The following is a 20,652-nucleotide window of genomic DNA, read 5'->3' as shown; positions in this document are numbered from 1 at the left end:
TATTTATGAGACATAAATATATACATCGCAACGTGTTCGGGGTTCCACATTCCATGCTATGCACGCATGCGTAGTTTTCATAAACAAAACAGCATGGTAAGAGAGGGAAGCCGGTAGGCCTGCTATATTGACAAAGTCGACCAAAAAGAAAAAGAAACTGAAAATAGAGCTTAAAAAAGCAACTTTCCTGACTAAAATTTAGTTTGGGGATTAATATAATCGTTGGATAAGGAAGAAACGGGAACCCGGCGACACTCACGCAGGGCTCGTGAAGGTTCTACTCGACAGGTTTGTTGATACTTGTTATCATGTCTCATTTTTCCGTCGCTTTCAAAGAAAAAAAATAGTGTAAACTCAACATAAAAATACACCTATGACTTATAAACATTGTTGCCATTTGAAGTGGTAATTTTTTTAACTGTGCAGAAAAATATTTTGTTTGACATTTGCCGCGATAACGACGATTTGGTGGTTTTTCCTTTCTCGGACCCCAATACACAAAACGTTAACATTTGTACTTTTAATTCTGTTAAATTCGCCTGAAAGCAGACTAAAATCTTTACGATTATCATTTTAGATTATTTTATCAGAAAGTTATGATAATTTGCTTTTGAAAATTGCTTTTACCTCACATTCATTATAATTGTAAACTCTACAGTGTAGGCACGTGCTGTTTTAGAATTCACGTGGTACAAATAAACAGATCTAAGATTGCTCCAGTTCGAACGACCCTTGATTTTCCGGCAGATTCTAATTACGTTAATTTTGTATGAGGAGAGAATATTTCTGTTTCTCAAACTGCTTACATCAACTTTATACCTTATTTCTTAATGATATATTGGGTAAATTTGAATGAAAAAGCACACGTTTTGCAGCCGAACTGTCGCTTTAACTTTTTATAATACTTATACTCATTATAACGAGATAATGAATCGTGTTAACGACACACTATAAATCTTAAGCGATACCAACTAGTTACACTAACCTCAGTAGATACCGGAGGTATAACGAGACATTGACCTTGTTACATCGAGACAATAATTAAAATGAATTTTAAAAATTTACTTCTCGAAAATAAGCCTATCAGGTTTTTGATATTTTTTGTTTTGTTGTGTTTTGTTTTTTGTTCTTTTTTATGTTGTTGTTTTTTTTTTTTTTTTTTTGGGGGGGGGGGGGGGTGTTTGTTTTTTTGGTTTTGTTTTTGATACATCTTTGGTTGTTAAAGTCGAAAGAATGTTTGAAATAAGTTGGTACATTTTCCCAGAGTATAGAGTTTTTTTTTATTTGGTACAATGAATTTTAGAACTTTACAATGCTGTCGTCTACAAAAGTTTTATCTTTAATTTGTTACTTACTGTTTTTGAATTATTTTCTGTATCTCCGAGAACGTACAATTCCTGATTTATATTATCCGATCAAAAGGCCGTGGAGCATCACAAGGGAGATAACAAAAATTCTTTAATGTAATGAGAGTTGATACTCCTACCATGAACATTTCTCTCTCTCTCTCTCTCTCTCTCTCTCTCTCTCTCTCTCTCTCTCTCTCTCGGACCGACTTTAATTCAAAATTGTCCCAAATAAGAAATGGGAGTTTTTACTTTTATTCTTGAAGTAAATATTAAAAACATGTTCTTAAATTTCTTTATGGAGTTGAAATGAATCAATAGAAATTGGTTAACCTTCTAACAGATATACATTTGTATAAGAAATATTTGATATCTCGGGGAAAATTATCATGAAGTCACAAAATTGCCATTAATGTTGGATATTTCTCCATGTATCTATTCACTCATATATTGTTTTGCTTTAATGATAATGACTTTCCAAAATAAATCTAAATTATAGCTGAAATGCTAACAATTCAAACATATCTTGCGAAGCAAAATTTGATAGAGATTTTGAAAAAATTAATAAGTACCCAAAGTGCTAAGACATAAAGATTATTTAAACTCGAACAGTGTAAAAATTGGTCGATCTCACTTAGTTAATTTGTATGGGGAAATGAGTTTACATGTATTTAGTAATGATAGGCGTTCAGTACTTCCATTACAAATACACACCCATGGATGTTTTGAAAAGAAGTTTCGAAGTGAATTTAGTTTTGGGTCCAGGCCCAGGGACTATGAACCATCTTCATGTTGTGCCGAAATGTTGTAGAAATCAAACAGCCCAAAGAAAAAAAAATTATAAAAAAAAAACTCTGCAAATTTACAGATCAAGTTGACAATGAATTAACATCTTGCAGATGATTGAAAACAAATTGACTTAAGTCTGTTTCATGATCCTGGAGCCAGTTATATACGCTTTTAAAGCATTTGTTAAAGTCCGTAAACCAACCAAGCAGAAGGCGTTCAAGGTTATGTAGTTTCGATAGAATTTCATTATCTTTTCAGATTTTGAACAAAATGTCGGATGTTTTAACTTAAAAATGTGTATTTCAAAAGAAAAACCAAAGGTATACCGTGAGCACTGAGCTCACAAAACGATACCCCTGCTCCCGTATGAGTATACATAATGGCAAATTCCATATTTTGCTTTGGGAAACCTCAAATATCTGTCGAATCGGAACAGAAAATAGGAAGAGCACAATGGCACCATGTAATAAAGATTCTGTGAAAGACTAACTAAATTTTATTCAGTGGTATAGGAGGAGTTTCGGATAAGAGATAAGTACCGGCCCCGCAAGCGTAGCATATGAATGGAAACCTCCATCACTATACATGGATAATCCACCACTATATATCCCATTTTGAAGTTTTTAATTCATTTTAAATGTGAAATGGATAAGCATAGGAAGATAGTAAAGGATTATTCGCTGGTTTGATGATTTCTTCACAACCTCTGTGGGAGACTACTGATTGCAGGGTAGAATGCAATTTAAAATTATAACATATTATAATAATATTATAAATATTATCGTCAATGTTGACATTCCTTTAAACTCTTTCACATCTGAGAAGAATGCCACGTGTTTCCGTCGTATTCTGTAATTGGGTAGTGACGGAAATAGCTCTTATACACATTCTCAAGGTTGACAAAGCTGACTTTATCATTAAATAAAAAGACCGAAGTAAAATATTTCCTGGTTCTTGAGCCACTTAAGGAATACACATTTGTACACTGATCACATGGAATTTTTTTTTACAAAAATACTTCAATCTTTTCAGTCAAGCCAATTAATAACTCTTTTGCCGTGGAAGTAGGAAAAGTTCGTTAGCAGGGGACAATATGCTCACGGTTGAAAACACCGCGAGATCTATCACTTTAGAGTCTTTAAGCATATATAAGAAAGAAGAGCTGATGAGAAAACATGTATCTTGCCAAACATTCGTGAACCACGCTAACAGAGGAGCTACTTCTCTTATGTTATATATATTTTGTTGATAATTTCTGCTTAGCCGACTCTTCTATTTAAATTCAACTATTTCTTTCTTTTGGAGTTAATAAAATCTCTTAACATTCCGAATTAGAAGACCTACTATCTAGAGTGCAACATTTGGCAATATATTGTACTTTCGGCAAACTAAGTCTTGATAGCATTAGAGCTTCCTCGACTTTCCCGCAAAAGAGCGACAATAAGGTAGATATAATAACCACGAGATAATCGCAATGCTAAATAAAATTAAGTCGACTTTGTTCTACGTACGAACAATTTCCAAAACGATGCAGGCTACTGACAAATAAGTTGCTGGTACAAGGATATCAATAATCTCGTTTAAAGTCAAGGTTTCACTAATTTATGGACGATACAATGACCTTGTTTTCAAATACAGTCTGTCAGTCGAATATTGACGTCTTTCACACAAATTATTAAACCATTATTTTCACACTGAATCCATTGTTCCCACTCCACCCCACCCGACCCACAAAAAGTCGAAGACAATATTTATATCCTTGTAAACCTTCAATGAATACAAACAAAATTTGGTATGACTATCATCTATTAAATGTTCCTTTAAACAGTGTATTCTTAGATAAATATCTCTCATATTAATAATATCATGACGATTTACAAGAAGGCCGGTATAATCTGTCGGCGCACGAACGAAATCCGGGATAATTTTTTACATATGTTATTATTGGAATTGCATTTGCTTCCCTACTAATTGGAAAAATATATCATTTAAATTTATATAACTTAAATCAGAAAAAAATATGCGTAATCTAAAAGTTTCCTAGAGTTTTTAGTATACACATCTGATGAACACCACTTCTCAGATATGTTGTACAGTACTTCTAAAGTTTTCCTTCGCTGCTGGAGTAAAGAAAGAGGCTTGACAGAACATATACTAGAACTTGCTATGCATCTTTGCAGGGACTTTTATGACATTTAGGGATCCAGTATACATTGTAGGTATGGTAATTTCAAATTCAATTTTGTTGTTGGAAATGTTAAAAAAATATTTCAAACTGACGTATGATTTTGAAGAATTTCCTCTATATAAGGGAACTTTAAGTTAGATTACCACTCATTTTAAAAGGAAGTTCCTCAATAATACAATATTGTTATAGTGAGCCTTACAAGCAAAGACTATGTTGTTACCTGCTTTGTCATCTGGGACCAGTACATATTGATCGTGTAAACTAATTAATCAAAAGACCCAATTTTAGTTTATAAAATAAAATAGAAACAGAACTTCTTTTTTTTTATCTTTATACTCCTTATTTTTTAATTGCAAAATTAATGTACATTTACCATCGGTTATAATTATTCATAAATCAAAATATAAATTTACTTAACAATCCGTTTGGTTTTTTTTTTTTTTTTAAGATATTTCTTGCGCACGGAAAAACGACCAACTTTATACAATCTACTTGTTTGCATGGTACGTGCCTCGTCAGATTTTTGACCCGAATAAACAAACAAGCTACATGTAGCTGTTGAAATTAACAGAAACCTTCAAAATCCGCGATTGCCTCAACAGATTGTTTATAACTGCCACAGACTTTCTTTTCGATTATGCAATAATGCAATTCCTCTACCGCAATCCAAACATAACTTTGTAGTCTGGCAAAATATGAAAGTCTGACATATAGTTTCAAAAATTTACTTCCTTACTTATACTCTGATTTTTTATTATAAATCTTTATCACAGTAAAGATCTAGGTGATAGGGGACACACTGCTGTGTTAAAATTTTCAAAAGTTTTAAAATAGGCTAATGACATCATGTTCATTTTTGAAGAGGATTTAAAATTTTTACACACACACACAGTAGTTATTTGTGTCTATTTGTGATTTACTGAAGGATATTTGGCTGTTATTTCATAGCTGTAAACACAGACTTTATATCGCTATAATCCGAGGCGATTGACATACCGGGGGTATAAAAAAAATTATCAATTTTTATACCCGCATTATGTCAGTTGAATTAAAAAATGTAAAGGACTGTGATTATATTCAAGATCTAACATTTTAGAGATGCATTCTGGAAACTTACGTAAATTACAAATGTATAATTGATTAAAACTGATATAAAATTAAAGATAGTCCAAGGCCTTAAATAAGGTCTGTTAATAGTTCTAAAAACTATAATCACGAATATTATATTCAATATTTTTTTTCAAATGTAGTTTCCTAAAATGTTTTGACCGGCTTATTTTCACATATATAAAAATCTATATTTTATTTTTCTTTATATTTTCATTCTCAATGCACGAAACTTGGGTAGGACAAAATACTTGCTATCTTATAAATAAAAATACTTTCATTCATTTATAATCAATATGTGGAATGTTTGTTAAATACATTTGCAATTTACACTCCCGACTCCTGTGCGGCACTTTTGATGACGTCATCTTCCACCGAACAGACGACGTAATCAGAATTTATTTTAATCTCTTCCTCTTTCATCACATCTTCTTGAAATTCCGGAGTTTCGTCCAACTGGACGGAACTATAATATCCCCTTGGAGTTTCTTTCGATGACAGATGCCCTTTTTCATGTGCGTTTATTCTACGTTTTAACGTAAAACAGAGTATAGTATAACCTCCGTCTGTTCTTATGACAGGTGCGCGGGAGCTGGTGGATGACTGACGCTCAAGAGGAACCCTTACACTGACAGAGTAATTCTAAAAAGAAAGTGTCAATAAAATCTAAATTTTTAGAAATAGTGTCTAAAAAATTTGTAAAAATTTTTAGAAATAGCGACTTGGACATTATTTGTCCACTTTATACACGATTTGAATTTCAGTTAAAACGAATCTGATTCATTGTGTATCAATTTCTTGTAAAACAAATTAATTTTTTGCTTGCTTGTGAATCGAACCATCTTCGCGTTGTAAATTATTGCTAGTCGCTCAGGTAAAATATTATACATGCTGTAGCATTGTGTCAAGAATATTTATTTCATAGGTTAAGAAAACAATGAATTTACTTACTTGTTTCGCTTTTCTGACAACGAATGCAATAGCAATGAAAACCAGTCTAATACAATGTAAAAGAAAAGAATAAAGTAATAAATTGCAAATCACCAAAAACTTAGACGCTAATTTCTCAAATATAGAATTAAAAATAAAACTTACAAAATAATTATAACTACAACTATCGCAATGGCTGCATTTGGGGAATGGTTTTCGATCTTCAGTGGGTGGAATGGAATGTAATTCGAAGTGTTCGTAAAACTTAAAATGGAATCATTTACCATCGCAGTGAATGGATTCGTGAAGTTTGTTACGTCAGTTATCACGTGACGATTGGTCGTCTGCGTGATATTCACTTGAGTTGTGGAGATTGAAGGTGTAGAGAGATATTGTGTAGTAAGGATACGGTCCGTTGAAGGTGTAGACATGGTTAAAGATGGTGTAGTAATGATGCTCTCCGTCGATTCTATACAAGACACATTCAAGACTTTAAAATCACTTTCAAGGGAGTCACAAGATGGGTGTCGATCCAGACATGCCTGTTTTTCGGTACACTTGATGTCCTCTGTAAACCACTGTTGGTAGTCTGTGTCATACTGTGACAGACAGACTTTGAGAAGGCTTGATAACAGGTCACAGTCATCGGGTACGTGTGAACACAACAAAGAAAATTTCCCAGGAGGCGGACATGGTACACAGCTATACCACTCCTCCACGGAAGGAGGGTATCTCTGAAAAAAAATTCAAGCTATCTACATTGTATAATCTTTTATTTAGGACTAATCTTATCAGAAAAGTTAACAATGTCTAAAAAACGTTTACATGTAATTCCTCTACTAATGGTCGAAAAGGTTATAAAATAGTATGCCATCAAACAAAATAGTTCCATTGTTACGTGCACTCGGGGGTCTGATCCAAGACTGAATGACGTACACTGTATAATTGCTTAGCAATTCCTAAGGAAAACTATGGGTTAATTCATGGGGATTTGTCTTCGTGGTGAAGAATTGATGAGTAATAATTATGTATATGACATTTTACATTTCGTGGAGGGCATGAATTCGAGGGTCTCTTCATACCTCGAATATAACGAAAATTAAACCCCACGAAAATTCATGATTTTAAAGTATTTTGTATTGCTTACGTTACAATGACACATCAAAAATGTATCCGCTTGACGTTACATTTAAAATTTTACAATTTTTGAAGGGAAATTGTCCTATTTTATACTTCATGATATAAAATCAAATTATAAGGATACATTCTATTGCTACCCTGGTTTTATTTGGATAACCTGGGTTGGGACCCTTTATGCGCTTTACGCTTATTTATTAACCTCTTCTCGGTTTATAAAGCGTAAACTGCTTCAACCCAAGTTACACAGTATAACTTGGGTAGCATTAAATTCATTTTTTAAATTATGTCTTTGAGTAATTGGAATATTCACGTGACACTTGTGTTCATGTGAAATGTATATACATGTATTCTCATTCGTAATTAAATAAAAGTTTTGTGCTTTAGTATTTCCTAATTAGTTAGCCTCTTGTGAATATAAGGGTCAATGCCGTTAAACTTTGAAGGGACCTGAAGTTTTCTATTGATGTGAATTCATCGGAGAATATACGTGAATATCTAAATTAGGCTCAAAAATATGTATGTTTCCCGACCGTAACTCGACCGACCCTACTACTTTTTATACCAAATCTGTATTTTGAACTGTCCTTTATTCACTAGACAGTTTTCTCATGCTGCAGTCAATAAAATGTATGTCTCAGACACCTTCAAAAGTGTCTATTCAAGTGTTTTAAAGAGTACATTTTATTTTTGTGTATGTTTATTTATAAATGACAAAAAACAGTGACCTGTGTCATTTTGAAATCAACATAACACATGTATAAATATAAAGTTATGTCGGAAAATAAATAAATGTCCTGAAATCAAGCCATTAGTGTCATCAATATACTCATGCAAATTACATGTAAAATATAATTAATTAATATAAAAATGTTTGCTCTGAAAAATTTGTAATTTTTTCCCCTGCCGACATTACCTTGATTGTACACATGCTTATAACTTCGCCAGCCCAACACATCAAAATGACGACTGGGCAGAAATGTCTAGTATTCATAACCAAACCGGTTCCTTGAAAATCTCTTCATGATGTAATTCAGAGATGTCGTAAATTTCAAAACTGTATCCATAAATAGTCACATAAATCCAAAATAGTATTTTCCTCTTCATTGCTCACGTAATCCATCTCTAAAAGAAATATTCTGTTCTATGTGATGTGTAGTAAGATGGCTAACGACTTACATAGATTCTTCTACTTTTTTCCCTTACAACTGAATTTTCCTTTTTCCAGAATGATGATATATGAAGTATGATTCCTGATTTATGAGTAATATTCCAGTGTCTCTTGATCGTGTGTCTTCGAACTCCTGAAATTGAGAAGAAAAATCAACTGTGTTGTGTGTGACATAGTTTCAGCGATAGCTATCGGTTTTGCAGACCTTCCCCCTTCCTCTTTACTACAACTGTTTGTTGTAGATACTTGACTAGAGAGTTTTTGTTGTGTAACGGATATGACAAAAGATTGATATATAAATGTGATAGTATGCGGAAATGACGTCAGCAAAAGAAAGACTGTTCAATATGGATATTTTGATCAGGAAGAAAAAATCAAGACAGAATCCACTGCAGTTTGTCAATATTACAAAGGATAAATCGAAGCTTTGCCCTTTTTTTGCAATTGTAACTAGATGCAGAAGTAAATGCAAATCAATTTAAATTGAAATTAAAAAATAAATTATCCAATAACCCTATCTATTCATTCTAATTAAAAAAAAGAAAACCAAAATCTCTTATCTAAATCTTGCATACGTATATTAAAGTTATCAATATCAGTGTCAGTACTTACGTTTCACTTACCTTGGAATCCTAAGTTTGCTTGCTTTTAAGTTCCAAAAACTTTGTGATCCGTATAACTGTGAGTTTTGTACACAAACTTGATGTACAAACTTGATGGATCAGGTAAGCATAATTACACCCACGCATACTGTTCAAATGCGCAGATCCCACTGGCTTGAAGCAACATGTAAGGAATGTGTAATACACACATGTATATCAAAGAAGATAATCTGTAGCTTCTTACACACTTTGATGATTTTATGTTTTTTTTAACCTATCAGAGAAAAAGATATATTCTTTGTTTCCTTCGATTGATTTCTTTTCTTTTCTTATTGAATGCCTAATTTGTTGCAACTTTTCAATAAAGAAAAGATAAAGAACAAGATAAGGTTTTGTCCAAAAACCTGCCCTGTCTAATCAACCAAAAATCAAGCAAAACACAATATAAAGTAGAATATGACACTGTACCTTTTTGCGTTTTTTGAACAGAATTCTTAAGGTTTCATCTTGAATAAACCTTTTTCTATCGATTTTTTATTTAACATTTTAGCTACTTTCCTTATGATTTAATCAGCAGTAATGTAGAGTTGCATTTATACAGGATTTTACATACATGTATATAGTTAAAGGTGGTTATAACCCTGTGATCTGGTCTCAACATTATAACACACCTTAATGTCAAGGGCAACTTGACATTGTTAAATTCATGACACACTTTAAATTCAGGACAACAATATACAAATGCAGAAGTTTGAAAGGTAATACAAAAACAGTCTGAACACAATTTTTGACATAATTTCAACACCCCAATGCTCCCTTGCATTAAGATCATGACACACATTTATGTCATACTAGTATGCAAAGCAAAAACAAAAACGGAGAGCTTTGAATACAGATAAGTCATCAAATGTACAAAATTGTTGCTAAGACAACGTATTTGACATAATTCAAACCTCTCACTGTCCTGAAATCCAAGATACATGTATAATCTGGATTTAATATTTTGATTCACATGTAAACAAAAGAAAAATATAAAAACTCGAAATCGTTCTTAACCTGACAGACTAACTTGCATGATCATCCTACCAGATTTAAGAGATTTAACCTTGATTCATGACATTTTAGTCTGTCTGATGCCCCGAAATTTCGAAAATAAGCCTCAGTTTATGTTAATAGAACACTATCTGGGCGAACTGTCGTAAAGAAACTATGAAAGAGTTTAAATTTCCTACAGTTACTTTTCTAAATGATTGAATTTTTTTAATTGGCATGAGTTGCCTTGTATGTTTGTGTGCAATATCTACTTAAATAAAATGTGTACAAAAACTTCTCATAGATGCCCAGGTTTTATTAAAGATACTTGTTTTCCCCTAAATTGTACTCTGTTGTTGAAAGGGGATAAGGACATTGAGAAACAGATTATCTAGAACATTTTACATATAATAAGTGGTTATAAGCACTTGTGGAGTGTTTTCAGTTACATGTAATTGTAAATAAATGTTTATCTGTTATAATGATATATGTGCCAAATATTTGGTTATATTTTTGACAATGTATTAAAGCTAATCCTGAATTTTGTTTATTTTTGACATGGTAGTTAAAGTTGATCCTGAATTATGCTTATTTTTTGACAAAGAATTTTTAACTTGGTCCTGAATTTTGACAATTTTTTGATAATATAGTTTGAGGTTGTCCTGAATTTTGTCTATTTTTGATATCATAGTTTAGTTAGTTTTGAATTTTGTCTAATTTTTTTTTTACAACGTAGCTAATTTGGTTCTGAATATTGCCTATTTTTTTTACGATGTATTCAAGTTGGCACTGAATTTTGTCTCGACTTTTTTTGCATTGTAGTTAAGTTGGTCCTGATTTTTTTCTCTCCAATTTTTGACATTGTAGTTTAAAGACGTTGAACTTCGTTCCTGGGCCTTTGAGCATATTTTTGTCTTGGCCTCTATTTGAAAAAAAACCTACATAATGTTTAAGTTCTTATATATTTGGATCCTACAATGCTAATTAAACTATATTCAATTAAAACCCCATGATTAAATTCCATACTGAAAGCATTAAGTGAGGAACTATATTTTGTGGCGAAAGTTTTTTAGAAGAAAATGATCAATTTTTCTCTTTCGGAGTATTTACGGTTTTGTTAAGTGTGGATTCCTATTTTTACATGCAGCCTGTTATTTTGTGCAGTGAAATGTTTTATGCTGATCCTAAATTATATATTAAATCAACTGTCAAGAATTCTAACATCATATTTGACAAATATAGCATATAAATTGTGAAAGTCTTGGGGAAAAATATCCCAATTTAAGCTTAAAATTAACACTATTTTAGTAATATCTAAACATTAACATCACAGACCCCCACTTTTAATTCTCTTTTCTGAATATATTCGATAATTTTAACCAATGGCATTCTGCTTAAATTCAGAAAAATGGCATTACTTTCAAATGATTTTATTGGTTGTTAATTTTTTTGATGCCAGAAAAATGACATTTTTGAATGCAGAAAGGTCAACTAATTGACTATGCGAAGTAATTTGAAACTCTTTCGTTGTAACAAATTTTAATGTGTCTATTCAAGATGAAATAAGACTGTGTTTGTTCCCATAATTTATTTGGATAAAAAAAAATATTAGAGGAAAAACTTTGAAAAAATTGATTTATGTGTTAGACGTAATTACAGCGCAAAAAGGTCATATTAAATGCTCCGTAGTGCCGAAAGAAGTGCATTGACCCCCATTTTTTTGTTTTGCTTTATAATTAAGCTATGAGTGTAGATTCTAAAAATATATTTCATAAAAAGTCTCAATACTTTTGATAACAGGATCCAACCTCCTTAAGCTGGTCTTGAATTTTGCCTATTTTTGACAGTAGTCGCTCCTGAATTTTGCCTATTTTTGACAGTAGTCGCTCCTGAATTTTGCCTATTTTTGATAATGTAGTATAAGTTGATCCTGAATTTTGCCGATTTTGACGATATAGTTTATTTTCTCTTCGCTCTCAAGTCCAGCAACTGTGAATCACACATTTCTTCCCATGACGTTACTAACAACAATAGTAAAGGTAGTTAAGGGTTGAGGTAATGCACAGCTATAAAACATTTCAATAATGATAATTTGTATGAACATAATGGGATTAACTTTTCCTGTCCACTCATTTAGTATTTTATGTGCATATTTTGGTCCTGGATTTGACTTATTTTGACAATGTAGTTTAAGTTGGTCCTGAATTTTGCCTATTTTTGACAATGTAATTTAAGTTGGTCCTGAATTTTTCATATTTTTGACACTGTAGTTGAGTTGAAAATGTGATCGGGGTCATAATGGCTCTCTTTATACAATCCTCACTAATTCTGACATAAATTTGGTATATTCAGATACCGTTATACGAGCGTGTTAGTATTTAACCAAATTTTCATATACGATATATACATGTATTAACAAATAATCTGTTGCCTTCGAAAATCCAGACATTCTCTTGGGTGAAACTTGCTGATCATAAATGATACTAACTTATTTTGCATGAAACCTGTTTCAAATTCTATTGATATCATATTTTTCTGTAAATGGGGCTATGCCCATCATGAGATTTATAATTTTGCATTTTGAAACACAATAACTTTTGTTGACTATAGGAAAAATAGAAAGTGTGCAAAAAAATTTTCTCTCAAAATGTACACAAAATTGTGGACCATAATACAAGTCATGTACTTTAGTTTTATCCAACCTTTTTTTTCCCAATTGTTTCACTCCTGTAATATATTGTAAACACAATGCAGGTTAACTTTGTCAGCTACAATACTTTACAACATTCTGAAGAAACATTTCCAGCGGTTGAATTCTTTCTGAACTATTTGTAAATATTTATATCTACAGAAACGTCTGATAAACAACCACGCCTGTCGCTCCTGTTTTAACTCCTGATAAAATAAGAATGTTTTATTGTAAGGAACAGTGGAAAATAAACTATGTCCTGCGTTTTCCTTTTTTCAAATGTTTCTAAAAATATTGTTTCTATTTCGGAACAGCTGTATTTGAAATAAAATTTTATATATATTAATTTGCTATTAATTTCCATCCACAAAGAATACAGTGCTGCCATTATTCAACTGTGTTGGACCAATATCTGTTTTAAGGATATATATATATATATATATATAAATTGCAAAGAATTTGATGTGAACAAAAGACATAATCGTGTCCCTTTCTACATGAAACCCTTTCCAATAAAACCAAAAATAAGACACTCTTACCAATTTATATGCACAAAGTACATGTATAATATACAGATTTTCAATGAGTATTAAGCATGCAAACCCGTAATATATTTGAGAAGGTTAAAATTTGCCTTCAAAATCCTATGCATATAAAAAATAAATATTGCACTCTACTTAAGGACAGATGATACAAACAAGAAAATGGATGCCTGGATTGGTAACTATATGTTTTTGAAGCTATTTTGGTTGTAAATAATGAGAATAATAAATTTCCAAAATATAAAGAAATTGTAAACTTTCTAGGATGTTCAAAATTCTACCTTTCTGCACCCATCCTTATTAATCTATACAACTTTTTGTCACTTTAAATCCATTAGTGTGAAACTTTGAATGAAAAATTAAAATCTATGGGTTAGACTTACATAAACATGACTTAATTGATATTTTCAAGATTTTTGATAAAAAGTTTGTTTGAATCAACTGTCCTTAAGCAGTTCTATAGTCCATTAAATGCATAAAATAAATACAATATCTTAATAATTAATGTTTTGAGTATTAATATTTGGAATGTTTTGCTCAATGTTTAAGCCCCTTACAATCGTGTATCCTGGTCCACGTCATTAATGACGTATTCATTACAAATCTCGTTATCATTAATGACGTATTTATTACAAATCTCGTCATCACAGTTTGCTTTAATACTGACATCCTCTTCGAACATTTCGTTGTTCTGAAACACGGTGTCAGTTTGATATTCGCCTCCAGGAACGGCATTGTAATATCCCTTCTGAATTTCTTTTGACGTCAAGTGCCCGTTGTCCTGTGACGTCACTCTATGTTTGAGGAAGACACATAGTATGTTGCAGTCATTTTCTGTTCTTATAATCGCAGCACGCGAGTCAGTAGAAGTTTGGCGGTAAAGAGGGCTTTCAAAATTAACATAGTACATCTAAAAACGAAACAGTATAATAATTCAACGCAAATTACATTAATATAATCATTAGTTTAAGCTCCGACACTTAACGTCATTTTATGGTGATAAATGCTTTTTACCGGATTAAATTGCTACTCAATTTTCTTGATCGCTATTGTTTCTTGCTAGGATCAATTCCTTGTATCTTTATTTAGTAAACTGTAGATGCTTCTAACTGATGTTTTTAAGTAAAATGAAAGTTTCAATCATTACACAGATCCAGGCACATAGTATCAAGAGGGGGGGGGGGAGGGAGGCCTGGCCCCAAACTTTTCTTCCAAACATAACCTTTTACTGTTGAAAATGTTCACTGAAAGATTGGACCCCCCCCCCAATCTTTTTGTTGCAGTTAGTCAAATCAGAATAATGTGTTAATGTAGTATGAATAAAATTTGGTTGTGAAAGAAGTTGGAACCCCCCTCCCCCAATGAAATAGAATTTTCGAGTTTGGACAATTTTCCTCTTTGTTTTTGCCTCAGGCTTCCAAAAACGATTCAAAAATGAAATGATACTACGTGTCTGAGATCTATACTTAGATTTTCATGATTGATATACATAGTGATTGTTGTTTTAAATTCTGAATGGCTAATACATGCACTTACTTCTTTTACTTTCCAGATAGCAAAAACTACAGCTGCGATGACAGCAAACCTGCCAAATGAAAAAAAAATTAAAAAGCTTATCTACATGTATTTGGTGAAATTCCAAATCAGAGAAACCGATTAAAGATAAATCAAAAATGAAACTTACACAATAACTATAACACCTATTATAATGAATATTAAGTGAGAGGATATCGGTTCCATTCTCGGTGGTTCTTGTGGAATAGGAGTAACAGCGGAAGTCAACACAGTGGTATTGATCACTTCTATAAATGATGACGTGATTGATTGTGTGAAGTTTGTCACGTGATCATTGGTCGTCTGCGTGGTCCTCACGTGAGTTGTGGAGAAGAGAGTTGTGGATGTGGTTAAATGCGGCGTTGTTGTGGTTGAAGATAGCGTAGTTGTGGTACTGTCCGTCCTTTGTCTACAAGACACGTTCAGGACTTCAAAAATACTTCCAAGGGGAAGACACACTGATTTATGTTTTTTCAGACATGCTTGTTTTTCGGAACATTTGATGTCATCTGTAAACCATTGCTTGTAGTATTGGTTATATTGAGAGAGGCAAATTTCAAGCAGTTTTGTCAACAATTCACAATCTTTGCTAAGTTGTGAGCACAACAAGGAAAATTTCCCAAGAGGCGGACACGGAACACAGTTATACCATTCCTCCACAGTGAGAGGGTACCTCTGAAAATTAACAATTCCAACAGTATTTTTGTAGTGCTGTTTTTTTTTTAATGGAAAGCATTGTATAGATGTTCCACAAACATATAACCTTAATACATAATATTATATATTGAATTGTACCATAGTTAGGTGTGAATTCTTTTGTTAAAACTGTGGGTCATCTGTACATAACTCACACTTTTCTATAAACTCTGCCCATCAAGCCAGGACAAAAAGAGCATTTCAAAAAACACATTTTCTTTTAATCGAACAATCATCCGGACTAGATACACCATATATAAGAGCAAACAATATATTAATCATAAAATGCATAGGACGATATTTATAGGTTGAAAAACTGCATTTTAGACTTTGCCTTTCGTTAACAAATGAAAAACAAGTGCAGAAATCGCTTGATTATTTTTTTTCCATTTTTTTCCTAAAAATATTCTTATGGCCAGTAAGCCATTACCTTAGTATTGGTATTGATATTGTAAGTATTTCTTAAATGATTCCAATATCATTCTATTTATAACCAGCCAAGAAAATTTGGTATATGTACATAAAATCAAAAATGTACTTAATGGAGCCGACTGGGGTTTTATTGTGTGAAAACTACTATAGAGAAACTCTTTCATTTTATACCATATGTACCTTACATTTACTTCAGTATACATGCCAAGTTAAGTGAAAATCTACCGTATGGTTATTTTTAGGGACCATCTCAAAATACAGGTACATTTACTATAGGATTATAAAGGAAAACACCCCTTTTCGCACTTCGGAACAAATTATTCAAATGCTACTATAGACTTTTTGCTCAAATTATATCATTTGATGAGTAATACTATATTGTACATTTTATGCAAGAAACACACAGTTCTACCGTCTGGTTTCCAGAGGGGGCATCTCAAAATGTCAAAATTCATGATATTTTCCTGTTTTTATGGAGGACTACAAAACATGACTGATGCCACAGATTTATATAAAAATAATAAAAAATGATTGAGAGATTCTCAATTTCCTATGTTCAAAATTTCAAGAGATCTATTTTATACTTTTTATTTTATGGCATAATTAATGACCCCTCTTAAAGAACTTCGGTTATTCATGACGTCAAAAACACACTACTCCGACGTCTATCTACCCATCATTTGAAAAATGGTTTAAAAAATCAGTTATTTAAAAACGTAATTAGATTTTTTAACCTGAGATTTTTCATATTTGTTAATTTTTATAAATTATGTAAAAATAGTTGCTTTAAAAGACTAAATACGCTTTAATTTATATTACTATGCTGCGCGAAGTATTGCGCAATGAAAACCCCAGTCGGCCCCCTTAAATCATTGAATTTTATTGCATCTATTCTAAATATACAAATCCCTTTACTTTATTTAATGTTTTAAATCATTATGAAAAAGATGTCCATATGTACCACCATGCACAAAGTCATAGGTACAAGTAAATTCAAAGAATTATGGCCCCCCGGACCTTTTGGTGATTTGGTGGATGGGATGCCATTATTTATGGCATATTGTAACTGTCTTGTTTGTGTGTCCTGTCTTGTCTGTGCATTGTACAAAAAAGACATAAATTATTAAATTAATAACAGTTATGGCAAAGATTATATCTTCTCAAAACTACATCCAACTTTAAGATCAAGGTCATGAGGTCAAATATCATAATACAATCCGAAAGGTCTTGTCACAAGTAATGCACAAGTGAAAAAAATATCATAAATGAGAGTATATGATCGGAAAGGTCTTGAAACAGCTAATGGACATGTCAAATGTAAATGCCATATCTTCTCTCAATCAAAAGTTATCAGCAATGGTAAAATTTTTGAAAAATTAGGTCAGACTTCAAGGTCGTTGGGTTAAAAATCATAGTACATTTGGAAATGCTTGTCACAGGTAATGCACGTGTCAAATATGAATGCCCTAATATCTTCGCTCCTTCAAAAGTTAGCAACACTGATAAAATGTTTGAAAATTAGATCTAACTTGAAGGTCAAGGTCATGCGGTCAAATATTAAGCACATTCGGAAAAATTTTGACACAGGTAATGCACTTGTCAAATAAGAAAGCCCTATCATATGTCATTCAAAACTAATCACCAAAATTAATTATTTTGAAAATTAGGTCAAACATAAAGGTCAAGGTTAAGGAGTCAAAAATCATAACATGCTCTGAAACATCTGCTCTGTATTCATTTTTGAATGTTATCTATATATAAATATATGTCAGTACTAACACTGTTGTAAACTATATGAATTATTTCACCTCTGCGGAAACATTTCCGCCGTGTTCTTTGAGTGTGTGGGATTATACTTATAAAATGTTCTCAAGGCTTTCATAATGTCGTAATTAAATGATGAAGACTTATTATAATTATAAGCATTTTCGTACAGGGTGTGGAATACCACTGTAACAAGTACTTACAGGCGATTTATATCTTTTTATTTTAAGTTAATCGTTTGGAAGGAAGGACACATTTATTCCTTTGTACAATACGTGTATGTCGTAAATTAGTCACAGTTTAAAATTTTTCTTACTTTCTCTCCTCTTCCCTTCAATCTAAATGCTTTGAAATCTGTGAAACAAATTACTAGTGGTACAGATGTCTAAACTTCATTGAAATGTTCTTTGATAATCTTACTGAATTTAAACATTGAAAAACTTATGGTACTGTACGTCAGACAGGGCGTGTCGTTAAAACGCAATAAAATAAATGAAAATTAACAAAGAAACTGATATGACAGATAAAATCCAGGGGGTGTGGCGTACAATTATCCTTGGTGATGTTATTCGGTATAGTGAGCGAGATTGGGGGTCATTTTGCCGTGCGTCATGTTAAGTGTTTCATCATGAGAAAGTGAAATGAACATATAAAAAGTTTGCAATGTAATTCATTTAAAACATATAACTGGTCACAGGTCAAGCCTTAGAGAAACTTTTAATCTTCTCATATACGAAAATAAAATAAATATTAACAATAGTATACATTCGTAATCTTCAAATCGTTAGACCTTTACTACTTTACAAAATACATTTTTGGTGTTATAAGGTCAATTTAGGCACCTAAGGGTATTAATTCCACTTAGCTCATTATAATTAATTAAATTGAAAGATGAACTTTTGAAAAGGATGAATACCCTTTACTTAAGACAATTAATTTAGACTTTCGTGCATATATCTGGCGCATTTTTTGTGTTTACCTTCATTGAACACATGGCTAGAACTCCGCAAGCCGAACACAGCAAGGTGAGTACTGGAAAAAAATGTCCACTCATAACCACGTCAGTTCTTAGGATATCTCATGACGTCACTTCCTCTTTAATAAACGATAAAAATTATTTAAATAAAACTGACCATGGTGAAATTTTCTTGGTTCATTATAACAATGCCTCTTCCTTGTATTAATTTTCTGGCAAGTCTTAAGATGCAAGGAGTTTAGACTGTCCCATATTTCACTCTAATAATGTTCTTTTGTTCCTTTTTATCGCTGCCTTCTGCTTCTAAACTTATCAATAAGGCTCTGCTGCTGATTCGCAATCATTTTATATCAAACACTTCACAACAAACATGCTTTTTGTTATCAATGAAAAGAAAAACAACACCTCCTTTAGTTACTGCATCAATGCATCCCTGAATGACCCTGATGCCCTCGTCCCACACATTGTTTGATTTCAGAGTTTCCTTGATATAAAAGCTACAATGTACATATATTTATGTAGATGCTGAAGTACCAGGCAACTTTTGTACCTTTAAGGAGGGTCCACTTACTTCTAACGGATGTGACAAAAAATATTTAAGGGCGATGTTTCTTAAAGGACCTCTGACAAAAAGAAGAAAGGCGGAAGTGTTTTTAAGATTTGTTTTCTTTGCGAACAGCAATATAATACTTCGAATCTGTTTCTTAATTAAGACTGACTCTCTATAAGTATTTTGAGAAATATATATATATATAATTTAATTTTGTTTGTATTCTAGCCCCTGATTGGTTAATATCCAAAAAGGAACACAAATTATTTCTGTATAACCTGGTTTGGTATGGGGACCCCCCCCCCCCTGACAACCAGCTGAATCATCTGTATCCATACAATCCTCTCATTTCCAGTCCTCGGGATTCATGGAAAATTCCAGATTTAATAAATGTACCTTTAACTTCAAACAATAATTCGACCACATGTAAACAAGCTGCTAGGCCTATGTATCAGTTTTTACCTCCCCTCGCTTCCCATCACTTCCGTTACTACGGTTGTATTATTGAGCGGTAAATTTGAACTAATAAAAAGCAACGAAATTATTTTACACCCATAGTTATTTAATGATTTTAAAATTAAATTATAAGGAATGACTCTAATTCTAGACCAAATTATTCGAGTATAACCTGGTTTGGGTCAGTTTACGCTGTTTTATAATCCGCTTCGCGGATTCGCGGATTATAAAGCGTAAACTGACCCAAACCAGGTTATACTCGAATAATTTGGTCAAGAATTAGAGTCACTCCTAAAACATATATATATATATATATATATAGGGTTACGTGCATCCGTACATGTTACGAGGTTTGATCTATATGAAATAATTTATTTTTTTTAAATTTCATTAGTATTTTATAAATATTAATGTCTTGTGTGTTATAATTTCCAAGAATAAAAGATAAGCTTTGAATGATAAATTTTATTGGCTCGTTTCAAACAGGTATTGCTCAAGAAATATCGTAACATGACAGACATGGTGGAAATTTTGTATGTTACAAAGCGTATAGCAGAGATTTATTTTTTAAAAATTCAAATTTAAAGTCTATAAGGAATCAAAATTTGAATAATGTCCATTTCTTAAGGCAACATTATCTTTTTGATAAAATAATGAAAGTTTATGGTTTATTTGGCTGGCTAAGTAAAGG

At 32.1% G+C, this 20,652-nt stretch overlaps 2 protein-coding genes across 3 annotated transcripts; both read right to left on the bottom strand.

Moving 5' to 3' along the window:
• Positions 1–5,611: 5,611 nt before the first annotated feature.
• Positions 5,612–9,380, bottom strand: LOC133201304 (uncharacterized). 2 transcript variants are annotated; one of them, XM_061337102.1, is made up of 5 exons: positions 9,292–9,380; positions 8,414–8,801; positions 6,526–7,094; positions 6,382–6,427; positions 5,612–6,072 (listed from the first exon to the last, which is right to left on the bottom strand). In XM_061337102.1, the coding sequence occupies exons 2-5, from the start codon at positions 8,489–8,491 to the stop codon at positions 5,758–5,760; spliced, it is 1,008 nt and encodes a 335-aa protein (XP_061193086.1). In that variant the 5' UTR covers positions 8,492–8,801; positions 9,292–9,380; the 3' UTR covers positions 5,612–5,757. The 2 variants fall into 2 exon arrangements, with proteins under 2 accessions (XP_061193086.1, XP_061193085.1); XM_061337101.1 differs by having other exon boundaries at positions 9,281–9,355.
• A 4,141-nt stretch (positions 9,381–13,521) lies between these two features.
• On the bottom strand, positions 13,522–19,066 carry LOC133201303 (uncharacterized). Its single transcript, XM_061337100.1, has 4 exons — positions 18,959–19,066; positions 15,218–15,762; positions 15,070–15,118; positions 13,522–14,443 (listed from the first exon to the last, which is right to left on the bottom strand). The coding sequence occupies exons 1-4, from the start codon at positions 19,031–19,033 to the stop codon at positions 14,087–14,089; spliced, it is 1,026 nt and encodes a 341-aa protein (XP_061193084.1). The 5' UTR covers positions 19,034–19,066; the 3' UTR covers positions 13,522–14,086.
• Between the last annotated feature and the right edge of the window lie 1,586 nt (positions 19,067–20,652).

Source organism: Saccostrea echinata, unplaced genomic scaffold (genome assembly GCF_033153115.1).
Source record: "Saccostrea echinata isolate AGI-Se365-2 ecotype Australia unplaced genomic scaffold, CSIRO_AGI_Sech_v1 ptg000043l, whole genome shotgun sequence".
NCBI classification, from domain to species: Eukaryota; Metazoa; Mollusca; class Bivalvia; order Ostreida; family Ostreidae; genus Saccostrea; species Saccostrea echinata.
Note: the sequence above shows the minus strand (reverse complement) of the source record. Positions and strands in the feature narration are given on the sequence as shown.